At 41.9% G+C, this 12146-nt stretch overlaps 1 protein-coding gene across 4 annotated transcripts in view; it reads right to left on the bottom strand.

Annotated features, from left to right (window-relative positions):
* KIF2A (kinesin family member 2A) overlaps positions 1–11456 on the bottom strand; it is a 53029-nt gene extending 41573 nt beyond the window's left edge. The window contains exon 1 of one of the 4 annotated variants that reach the window (XM_072359853.1): positions 10995–11456. In XM_072359853.1, coding sequence (XP_072215954.1) covers positions 10995–11058 — 64 coding nt within the window. In that variant the 5' untranslated portion in view covers positions 11059–11456. The remainder of the gene's footprint in view (positions 1–10994) is intronic. The other 3 variants (XM_072359851.1, XM_072359852.1, XM_072359855.1) reach the window with 3 other exon arrangements.
* Between the last annotated feature and the right edge of the window lie 690 nt (positions 11457–12146).

Raw genomic sequence — 12146 nt, 5'->3', positions numbered from 1 at the left:
GCCTTCCAAAAACCTTACATATTACCTCCCAGTCTGACTCAAATTACACTAAGCTTGAGGCCTCACCATTTAGAAAGACAGATTTTGGGGTAGTCAGATGCCACAACAACAGTGAGAAACTCTCAAAAAAAAAAAAACAAAAAACTGAGTGCACAAAAAGGTGGCAGAGGAGCTTCAAAACAAAAGAAGGCATCAAGAGAAAAATCTAATTTGGGGGTACACAGCGCTGAAACCATTACTAGAAGTTACAATTCAAGTAAGAGATTCCTCCATATCAGTTAGCAGTTTTCTAAAATCACCAATTCAACAGGTAGCTACGGTAACAACAGCAGCCAATAATACAGACCACCCTCAAGAACCTAGAGAATAAAACAAAGTGTCACTATGAAACTACATATAAGACCTGGCTGTCTCCACATTTTAACTACTGTTTGCACTAGTCTTTACAACCCAAAAAATCGTGCAGCAGAATTAGAGAGAGATTCAAAGATGCAGAGAACAAAGAAAGTAAAAGTCAAAACACCTGAGACTGCTCACTGGTGAGGAAAAGGCCACAAGTAGATTTGGTTAAGCTTTATGACCAGAAAAGATAAAATAAATGTAAACAGTTACTCACCAAATCCTAGACTCACCAAACACTAGAATCAGGAGCACTCTCTTCAAGTTTCAGGCAGATGAAAGCAGTAATGCATTTGTATATTCAGCAAGCAGTGAATTTCCAGATCTCACTTTCATAAGAGATTTATGAGTCAGGCAGTATAAGCTGCTTCAAAATGCTATTCAATAAACCCACAAATAGTAGGTACATAAGCAGGCATTTAACAAGACTGTACAGAGCTGGACTTCTAGCATGCTAAATATAAAGCTCTGGATACAAGGGAAAGATGATCAGAGTGCTGGAACACCTTCCATACGAAGACAGGCTGGGGAAACTGGGCTTGTTCAGCATGGAGAAGAGAAGGCTGTGAGTTTAACTTATTTCAGCCTTCCATATTTAAAACGGGATTATAAGCAGGAGAAGAATAAACTTTTTACAAGGTTAGACAGTGGCAGGACAAGGGGTAATGGTTATAAACTCAAGATTGGATGGGTAATTTTTTAATGAGAGAGTGATGAGGTGCTGGCACAGGCTGCCCAGAGAGGCTGTGGACTCTCCATCCCTGGAGGTGTTCAAGGCCAGGTTGGAAGGCGCCCTGGGCAGCGTGGTCTAGTACCAGATCTGAAGGCTGGCAGCCCCGCCTGTGGCAGGAGGTTGGCACTGGATGATCTTTCGGGTCCTTTCAATCCAAGCCATTCTATGAAAGACAAAGGCACCAGACTGCAGTCAGTAGCAAGACTGGCCTGATTTCCATGAATAACCTCACCTGCTGCCAGCATGCTAGACGAACCATCAGTGTGCTCCACTGGGACATTTGTAACAACAGTGGTTAGCTTAGTTTGAGGTGAGAAACAACATTCTAAAAAGACAGATGCATTAATAAGCTTAAAAAAAATAAATTAAAAAATTTAAAAAAAAAAATATATCCAACTCTCCAATTTCAGTAAAGTGTTATTTACAAGAAAAGTTTTCCCTTACTTTTTTCCCTTAATTTCCATAGAGCAATCTTACTAATTTTGTCTTATATTCACAAAGCAATCTCCTTTTCAAACTGTAAGAACAGCCCAAACCAAAACAAACATATAGAACCACTCATTTCCAATATTCATACAAAGTTTTCCAACTCCCACTGGCTATCCTCATGGCCTATTTGAGCCCTCTGCAACTCTCAGTTCTGAGGAAGTAATCAGAGTTGTAAATTTTATTCAAAAGATAAATTCAACATTAGCATATGACATTCTGATATTTTCTGTCCCGTAACTCATTTTTCTTTTTCTGTGTAAGTGAAGGTTTTCCTTCAGTTGCTGCTAATGATATCTGCATCTTTTCTGAAATTTTATTTTCAGAATAACATTAGTCGTTGTAGAAATAATTTGACATCTTCTTAACTGTGTTTTCATTTTTTTTAAGACTAAACATAATTTGACATCCTCCTGCACATTTACTCAGCAGTTCCTTGGAGTTATTTGAAACAACTTCACAGCTTCTTCGAAGTATTTTAAAACTGCTTCTGAAATTACCACTCCAGTCTCTAATTGTGTATTTTTTACAGGTCAAAGTCCTTCTTGTTTCAATACAGTATGTAGGAACAAAGGCAGATTCAGTTAAGCCTGTCTTTAGAGCAGCACTGAATTTTAGTGGTTGCAGAGTTTTCCAGCTTCTCTGCAACAGAATTTAAGATCGTGGTAGATGAAAACAGAACAGTGAATACTCTCTGCCAAGACTGAGATGACTTGGCCGGATTTCTCCCTCCCTTCCCCCCATCCTCAATTTTACACAACAATAAACAATAAAATTTTGTTTATTGCTTAAATGAATGGCAGAGACCTCCTTTTCATGATTTTGTTTTCTCTGAAGTTGACAATAGCTGCATAGAAACAATAGCTTCTTGCATCACACAGAAGACTTCTAGCAACACATCTTACCGATGCTTTCAAACAGTACTATTTTCCTTTTTTGATCTAACCCATCAAATAAAGTTTTTTTCTCCTCTTATTTTGCAGTATTACACTAAGTATGAATATTTATTATTAGTTTATTTCAGAGCTGTCAAACATCGCCCCCAGTAAAAAGGCAGAAGCCTTACCTTCCATACTCATTGAAAGCCTGCATTTTGTCTTACCTTAAAAAAGTTACAGGATTTCAATATCAGACCATTAGGAGAACTTTTGAGTAACATTTTAACTGTTCTGAGTGGTTTGATGAAAGCTTATTGTGTCTTAAAAATCATGTGGTTGGGATTCATATTCACCCCACCCCCCCATCATCACCTGAATCCCTTATTCCATTAAACTGTCAAGATAAACTTGGAAGTTTAATTCACACATGCAGTACAAAGAGCATGCAAATAAAACAAACAACTTAATCAGTAACTTGGAGTATTGTAAAAATCAAAACGTGCATCTACTTTTCAGAAAGAACTAATTTCTGTTCAGTTCTTCTAGAGCCAGAAAAAGGGCCTAAGTATACTTCTAAAGACCAAGCTTTATACAAAGCTCTCACTCTACCTCCCTCTACTTACATACTTGGTGGGTTCTACCACTGAAGGCAATTCCTAACTTACTAGGTGGTGAGGAAAAGAAGACAAAGAAAATACTCACATATGGGATTGCACAGAGCTTTCAATGCCTGATGGAAGCCATGATAAACTCAAATTTGCACTTAACTACAACGTGTCTGGAATTAATGATAACTTGAAAGCAAAATAGTATCCTTCCAAATGAAAGACACAATGATCCCACTGCCAATAATGCAACCAAGGTCAAAGATTTACTGCTATATGCAAAATATTATATACTTGACATTATTTTATTTCTGCTTCGGATTTCACAATTGTATTTTACAGTGTCCTGGGATTATAAATGTTGCAAGTACAGTGTAAGTGGCAAAGAACAAGCAGACCTTTCCCTCTATGAATATGGGAAATTTCAAATTTGCTTATGCCTGATTCAGCCAACACACCACTACGTAACAACAATAAGCTATACTAGAAGCAGTATTATTTGAATAAAGAACAAGAAGTTCCCCAATTATATTCAAGCCTTTAAGCAATAATTCCCCTCACTCTTTTAAAGACTCAAATATAAGATCAGACTCTGAGCCTCTTCAAATAAAGAAAACTGCAGAGATGAAAATGGCCCTGAAAAGAAACAGCTTAATTACAATTTACCTGTTTGAAAATCTCAGTTAAAGTTCTGGATAGAAGCACAGTTTATACAAAGTTATCTCTCAAACTCTACTTACTGGTATGCTCTAAGCAATTCTAAAATTAGCTTGGGCTCACAACAACATACAAGAACTGAATTCAGATGGTAATAGTAATCAAATTCTTCTAGGTATGCTCTGCTCATGTAAACAACTCCTGTTACCACAGGTGACATAAATATATAATAAATAAATAATAAAAGCATATATCTGATAAATTAATTTCCTTTCCTAGAAAAGGTAATTCCAAGGCAATTCCTTACACAGCATTATTTGTCTTATTGATACAAAATCTAGTTTTGAATATTTAGCAATAACTAAATTCAAAGACACTAAAACTAATTCTGCATAACACTCTCCACCAGTGCAATGGCAATACAGTCTTCCTTACATCCTCCCTATCCATGTTGGCTATTTTTCCCTGAAGTGATTAACAAGGGGCAGAAAAGAACAGCAAAGTACAAGAACCACTAGCCCCATATTCTGCCTCCAACAGTAGTTTTACTTCAGAAAATCATTTATCAGGATAGATATTCTTCACCAGATTCTACTAAATCAATGGCTTATGGATCTGCTAAGCCAATAACTGACTTGTTTATCATGATACTTTCAGGAATAGGAACAAAATGCATTTCCAGGGTATCAGACAGTACCACTTCATAGCTACATACTTACTACAGAATTCAAGGCATCCCTTTGCAGAGGTCATAGTTGTAGGAAAATCATGTCAACCATCTGTCTATCTCTATATTTGGAACACCATAACAAGCTATGGTCTTTTTAATTCTTGGAGTGAAAATTTAAAAAAAAAAAAAAAAAAAAAGCACTGGAACTAGAGTATAGCAACAGTGAACATTCTACAGAAAGGAACAAGGACAGAAAAAGAATAAAAAGCACTTGTCAGAACAAACACAATGTGAACAGGTTCATGGATATAACCAATAGCAGTTTATGACATCTGGACTGACACTGTTTTATTTCCCTATCCTCCCTCCATTCTATACATTTAATGAAAAACTAACACTGATGCAATGGGCAGACAAAAGCCCAGAATCAACTAGCCTAAACAGATGTGGAATCACATCCATAGTCAAAATCACTCTAACGAGATTAATTTAGGTAAGTGCCTAAAAGTCTTAAATTTTATTTAAAAAAAAGAAAAAGAAATAAAAAGTGTTACACTTCCCCCAGAATCTTGTAACCTAGGTTTGGAAATACTGAAAGCACCTATGTGTCTAAACAATATTAACTACACTATGGAGACATAATGAGAAACTGATTATCAAAAGCAAACATCTTCCCAAAAACTATACTGAATTTCAAATCTCATCACGATGGACTACAGTCTGTTTACTGCACCTTCTCTCTACTGAACAAAATTCAGCCTGCCTCAGAACCCTCGCTGCAGACTTCTGTATCTTAACTTTGCCTTAGATTGGAAATTATTAACTCTGAAAACCTAACATAATCCTTAAATTTATCTAAAAGGCACTTGATTCTTTTAGTCTGTAATGTACATTTACAGTGAACACTATTTTAGTGCTGACGGTAGGCTGGCAACACAACGCTCTTCATGATCTCAAGGTTCTAGAGATAAGTACGGCAAGGGTGGCAAGATTATGGAACAAGCAATACGATGGGAGAGAAGTCTGAAAAGATAAATCACACCTGATGCATTAAGCAATAAACCCTAACAAAAGAAGAACTTAATAGAGAATACAGCAACAAAACAAACTTCCCCCATTCCATTACTCACGAGCACCATAAATAAATAAATAAATGATTATCTAGATGGCACATTTCACAGGTCAATCCAACAGAAACTCTGTTCTATTTTGTGCTCCAGGAAAGGGGGTCCCCTAATAAATACTTCATGCTGATCAACATATTAAAAAAAAAAACACAAAAAAAAACAAAAAAAAAACAGTCTTTGAATAAGTCGGTATATTAAAAGAACTCAAAGGGATAATTCATCTTTTATAGCATGCACAGATACTTTTGCAACAGCAATAGTTTTCGCTCGGACATGACCTCTTTCCAATGATTCATCATCTCTTCCCACCTCATCCAATGTGTAAAGCCATGCCTGGTGGCATGTTGTCAAGAAACTGTACTTTAGTTCAGAAAGCTGTACAAAGGAAACAGGTGTAAAACTGGGACCCTGCAACAGGCTACCATAGGGAGTGGGTAGAAAGCACAATAACCAGTGAACAGATATGAAAGACAGGACTCCCCTATAACATAATGGGAGGGAGGGGAAATAAAAAAAATAAAAAATAAAAATAAAAAACAAACAAAAACAAACAAAAAAAAAAACATGCAATATAAGCTGTAATCCAAGGAGCCATATGCAGATCTATATTAAATACTGAACAAAAAGATGAGAATGCTCTTTGAAGATTAGGATTTCAACTCCTGTCATTCAAGAACTATTTATACAAAACATAGAAGACCTACATAAATACGTGAGAATCTTCCAAGTTACAAAGGAAATCCAAGTTCTGCATATCAAGAGCCGAATGCTTAGAGTGATTTTAAAAGGCCATGGCAAACTTAACACATCCTCCTGGTCAACACTTTGGTAGCAACCATCCACAGAAAGCCTGGGTGCAACAAAATGAGAACCTGAACAGGATGAGGAAGTCTGAAGGTCAGAACCTCTAGCCCTAACAACAATAGCAGACTTGAAGCCCTGTGTGTGATCTGGCCACTAGGGAAGGACAATAAGACACTGTGTCAGCATGGCTTACATGGGGATTAGGTAATTGAGTCAAATGATTTAAATGTGGTAACAAAAAAGACAGTCACAGAGAAATAACAGATACATGTCACCAAAGCAAGGAGTAAAAGCACATTATCATTTAAACCTATCTTTCAGAAACTGTAAAATGGGGTGACTATCTAAGCCTGAACAGAATTTTTATAGAGGCATTGCATCTTCTATCTCACTATAAAATTGTTGTTGATACTGGGAGCTGCACATAAATGTCAAGATCACCATACCAGATTACCCAAAATAACGAGGATGGTGTACACACTGACAAACCTATTTCATGGAAATTAGGCTTTGGAAACAATAACAATAAATTTAAAGAAAATAAATAAATAAATAAAAAATCACAACTCTTACTCCTATTTAGAATCCTTTGTGTTTGAAGGCAAAATAGTCACCATGATTTGAAGGCAAAACAGTCACCATGACGTTTTGGCAAGCCTAAGGACTAAGGACAGAGTAGCTGCCAGGGGGGTTTCTAGAGTTGAAAGGATTTTCTTTGACCATGGTCATCAGTGTCTGGTGTTTCAGTAACATGTGAAAGAAAATCCAAAGCAGATGATTACAAAATAACAGTCACCAAGACGAGATTTATTCCTGCTTCCCATCCATTATAGATTATTCAGACTACAGATAGGTAGAACATGAACTGCCTTTTACGTCTGCCTGTGCTTTTGGTGTTTCTTTAGGCTTCAGTAAAGAACTAGATATTCCCACCATCCATACCAACATCCTCCTTAAAACTGTGTTATGCTTCCAGCATTCATGTCCTCTAATAATAAGTTCCACATGACAACTGTTCCTAGTTCCTACTCTTTTCCCAGTTTGAAGTTCTCTTTCAAGCACTTCTCCTGGCACTTTTATTAAGACAAAAAACAAAACAAAACCACAAGCTCATGATCTTTCTTACAGCATCTTTCTTTTCCTAGCGGTTCTATCCAGTCTTCAGTTACTCTTCCCTTACAAGGAGGTCCTTTCACTTCTCCTCTGCTACATTATTTCCGACACTGTGAGAACACCATTGTATCCTCCCCCCTTTTCAAATGAGCAATTACATAATTCATTCCTCTGCTCTTCTAGGTAGTATTTCAGATTTGCAGAGACAAGAGAGAATAGAAACAGCCTGAGGAAGAAACAGACAGAACACAATTGAACTGGAAAAGTAAATGAAAAATACCCATTAGCTTTCCAAAGGTCTGCAGGGAATAAAACAGATTTATCCTATTTCATCAAGAGACTGAACTTAAGGAAAAAACTGCAAGTTATTCTTTCTCTGTATAGTTGTACAGATCTTCACACAAGATTATGGGGATAATGCATAAGAAGTGAGGATATGGGTGTCAGTTCACTTGTGAAGCAGTGGGTTATTTTTTAAGCAAGGAGAATTCATCACAAGACAAATGTCTGCATTTAGACCTCGAAAAGAAGCACCTCTGGACAGGGAAAAACACCCACACAGCCTGCACTCCAGCTCTTCAGTGTGATAAGCACATATTTCATGACTGGAACCACAGTTACTGCTGGCAGTTCACAAGCTAAAATGAACAAGCTCTCCCCCATTTCCGAAGCAGATTACCAAAGCATATTTCAAGTAACACCCATAAGTTATACTGTAATATGTAGTAAATTTCAGTATCAGAATGGATTATAAGAAGCTCAAGTAGCTGACGACTTGTGTCTTACATTACGTGAACATAGCAAGTTATCCCAAGCAACTGTAACTGGAAATATTATCTGTAACTCTAGACAACTTTTATACCAATGTTTATCCAACTGAGAAAAAACAGATACAAAGCAAGCAGTTCTGTAGCGTCAGTCCTTGAAAATGCTGGGTTTTATCCAAATACTGGTTTTCGTGCATTTTTGGCCATAGCTGCACGTAATGCCTTCCATTTGTACATCTATTTTCTATTCAGACATATAAGAAATCTCTTCTGAAACACTTAAACCTAATTAGAGCTTTTCAAAATGACAACACATAACTTTTCTTTCTAGAAGGTTCTGGTCTCTTTCTCACATTTATTGTGCTTTATACGTTCATACGTTCTTTGCAATATTTTTGTAGTGAACAAGGATAACTTAACTGTGATGTTTTTACAAAGGAAAAAAAAAAAGCAAGCTGTTCTCTTAGCTATTATTATTTAGAGAAAAATAGCACTATCTGGAATTAATAAAGCATTATTTGGAGTCTAAAAAGCATTCAGTGTAACTGATGGAAAGATGTAAAAAATATATATGCTCTTTAAAACAAGCCCATTACAAAAAAGGAAAAAGGAGTCATTTAATATTAGACAGTTTGGGAAAAAAATGCCCAGACTGACATGTAACGTCAGCAATGTAATGCTTCCTCAGAAGATTTCTAAAAATCTAAGTTTTAACCATGCCTTCAGCCTTGGGTAGCTCATATGATATCAGGCCTTGCTGCTGCCTGGAACACAGTTCTGGGTTTGGCAGATTCAGGGACCTCACTGTTATGGAACAAGATCACACTTCACACCTTCTCTTCATCCTAACCATGCATTTTCTGATACTTCTGAGGTCACAGACCATCTGACAGTCAATTGAATCCCCTAATCCTTCAGAAAATGATCATATTCAAAAATCTGCTAAATTAATGCAGTTAATACATTATATCAGGAAGAAAGATATTGGCAACAATGAATGAGACAGCCATAAGACCAACACAACTGGCAGAGGCACACTCTCTTTGTCAGAAGCAGCTAGATCAATCTTGATTGCCTGTGCAACCACAGCCCAGCTTGCTAAAAGCTTACCTTCTGAATAGCAGAGCCATCTATATGCAATCTGCTCTTCAGTATTTGACTCAAAACACTCCTCTCTATGCCCCATGAACCTCTCCACCGTCAGTCCCAATGGAAAGCAAGCAAACGCTGCAACAACCTGCTAACCCTGGTACAACTCTCCAGTGCTGCTGCTCACACAAGGAACACACTAATGCAAATACTCAAAACTCTACAGTACTACTATGAAAATAACTGCTGAGATGATGTTCCTCTATTCTGCTACTGATGGGTAATATTTAACACATTACATCTCATATTTAAGTGATGCAGCAAAACGTGTGAAATGTTAACAGGAATGAAAATTAAGTATTGTTATGGTCAAGAGTTAACGTTCACACCTCTGGCTTCAGAACTGAGCAGAAACCTGAAGAGTATGGGAAAAAGAAAAAAAAAAACAACACAGAAGCACCACCATGCCTTATCTTCAACAAGACATTTCCAAACAGCCGGTAATACATATGAAAAAAATGGACACAGGCCTTGAGAAACAGTACTACAAGTTGCCATGATGGAGTTTTCTGAAGCCTACTGAACTCTGCAGGAGTTATGCAAATGACTATTGGACCTATCGGATTTTTCATGTGAAACACAAGCCATCGAGCATGAATTGAGGGTTTGGTCACAACACACCCAGCTAACAACAAGCATTTGAATTTTTTGGTAGGGTTCAGCTTGATGGGAGATGGGAAAGACAAGCTGCACAAAGCCTTGCTGCTTGTTTCTGCCTCATGAAGCCACGCTGACCACCTCCAGCTCTTCTCCCCGTCAAAACATCTGGCTGTTATCAAGCTCCCGAACACTGGAGAAAATACAACATCTTCCAGAAGAAGCCAGCAGAACCCCACCCTGTGCTCGGAGGTCTCAGACCTCACTGAGGCTGGGAACGGATGACACACTTCCACTTACACCAGAGAGCCGAAGGCACGAGCGAATGGGAATTCGCTCCCATTCTGGCAGAGGCCGCGACCCAGCACCTCGGTGTGGCACAGCACCCTTAATTCGCACGGGCTTCCAGCCGGCCCCACGCAGGCTGCGGCCAGGGGACGCCGGCGAGACGAGGAGCACCGGGTCCCAGCAGAGAAGGAGACACCCACGGGCACAAAGAGCAGGCACCTTCTGTATATTTTAATCACATCAGAAATAATGTTACCAGGCCTTCCATCACGAGACGGCAGCGTCCAAAGGCATTTATGCCAACGCACGCCGCGCTGTCATTTTCTGAGACCACAGCTACCACGCCAGAGCGAACGCGAAGTTCTCCCCGCGTTCGAGGCGCCTCCATCACCGAACCCCATCACCGAACCCCATCCCCGAAGGCCGCCTCCCTCTCCGCACCTTCCTCCTCTCCTCCCACCCACGCCCCCTCCCCCCGGACCCCCACGCGGCTCCCCCTCCCCCCCTCCCGCGCCCCCCGCCCCTCCCCTCCCCTCGCTGCCGCAGCCTCCCCGTACCCGGCGGCCGCCGCTCCCCCGACAACCGCAGCGCCGGGCCCGGCCCCTCCCCGGCCCCGCGCACACAATGGGCCCGGCGCGAGGCCCCCCTCCCCGCCCAGCCCCGCGGCGGCAGCCGCTCCGCCGGCCCAGCCCGGCCCCTCCCAGCCCCCCGCCGCGCTAACCATCGCTGCGCTTGATCTCCACGTAGATCCCGATCTGGATCTTGCCGAAGTTGGCCGCTGCCATCGCTTCATGGGGTAGCCGAAGAGAGCAGAGACGCTGCCGGCCGGGCGCGCGGAGAAGGCGCACGCAGCAGCGGCGAGAGAGAGAACGCGGCGGCTCTGGGAGATCGAGAGGGGAAAAGGGAGGAAGGGCTGGGGAGAGGGAGGAGGGGGGGAGAGAAAAAAGGCGCCGGCCGGATACAACAGGCGCCGACCACCACCGCGCCTGCGCGCTTCGGCACGGCGTCACAGCGAGACCGGCTGCCGGGGAGGCGGGGGCAGAGCCGCTGCGGCCTTCGTTAGTCGCCCGTCCCCCTGCCTCGGCGGAAGGCGGTGCTGGGATGCGTGCACGGGGGCGCCCGAGATGCGGCAGAGGGGCTGCCCGGCGGCGTTCGATTCGTTTGCCGGAGGCGGCGGGGCCGCGCGTGTGAGGCGTCGCCGTCCGCTGGGCCGGGCCGCCGGGCTGCACCTCCCGCACCTGTCCCCGGCTGCGTGGCTCCAGATGGTGGCTGAGCCGCTCTGAAGTTTTAGCCTAATAGCTTTATCCGCCTGCTGTCTGCTCGCAGGGTCGCTGCTCTCCCACCTGCCTGCAGATCTCGAAGCCGAGTAAGGCCGCGCTGACTGCAGCATCCCTCCGTCCCCGCCCCGCCGCTGCCCCGCGCTCCGTCTCGGTGTGGAACAAAGCACAAAGCGCGTTCATCGTTTCAAAGCAGCGACCCTGATGCCAAACGAAGTGGGACGCTGTCTCCTAGGTTTCTCCTCGTGGCTCCAGTTGCCGCGGAGCCACGGTGGATTAACATCGCCCTTCTCGCACAGCTTTCTGGTCACCTTGAGCAGCATCACAGTAAATACCCCTTAGCACACAGCCTCTTCTTTCCCCAGTAAAGCCCATCTATTAAAAATAATCCCCCAATCCACACTCCAGTCAGTAATGCCTAACAAGGGCTGACACCTCACTGAGAGCCGCAAGCTGCAGCCCCTCACCCTCTGAGCCCCACAACTTCCCTGTCTCTGCTTTCAGACCTGTAGTGAAACCAGAGCAACCCAGTTGGCATCCATGACTTTTGGCCCCTGCAGGCCCTCAGAACGCATGTACACAAGTGCACGCGGAAC

This window comes from Excalfactoria chinensis, chromosome Z, assembly GCF_039878825.1.
Source record: "Excalfactoria chinensis isolate bCotChi1 chromosome Z, bCotChi1.hap2, whole genome shotgun sequence".
In the NCBI taxonomy this organism is placed as follows: Eukaryota; Metazoa; Chordata; class Aves; order Galliformes; family Phasianidae; genus Excalfactoria; species Excalfactoria chinensis.
This window is presented reverse-complemented; position numbering and strand designations above follow the sequence as displayed.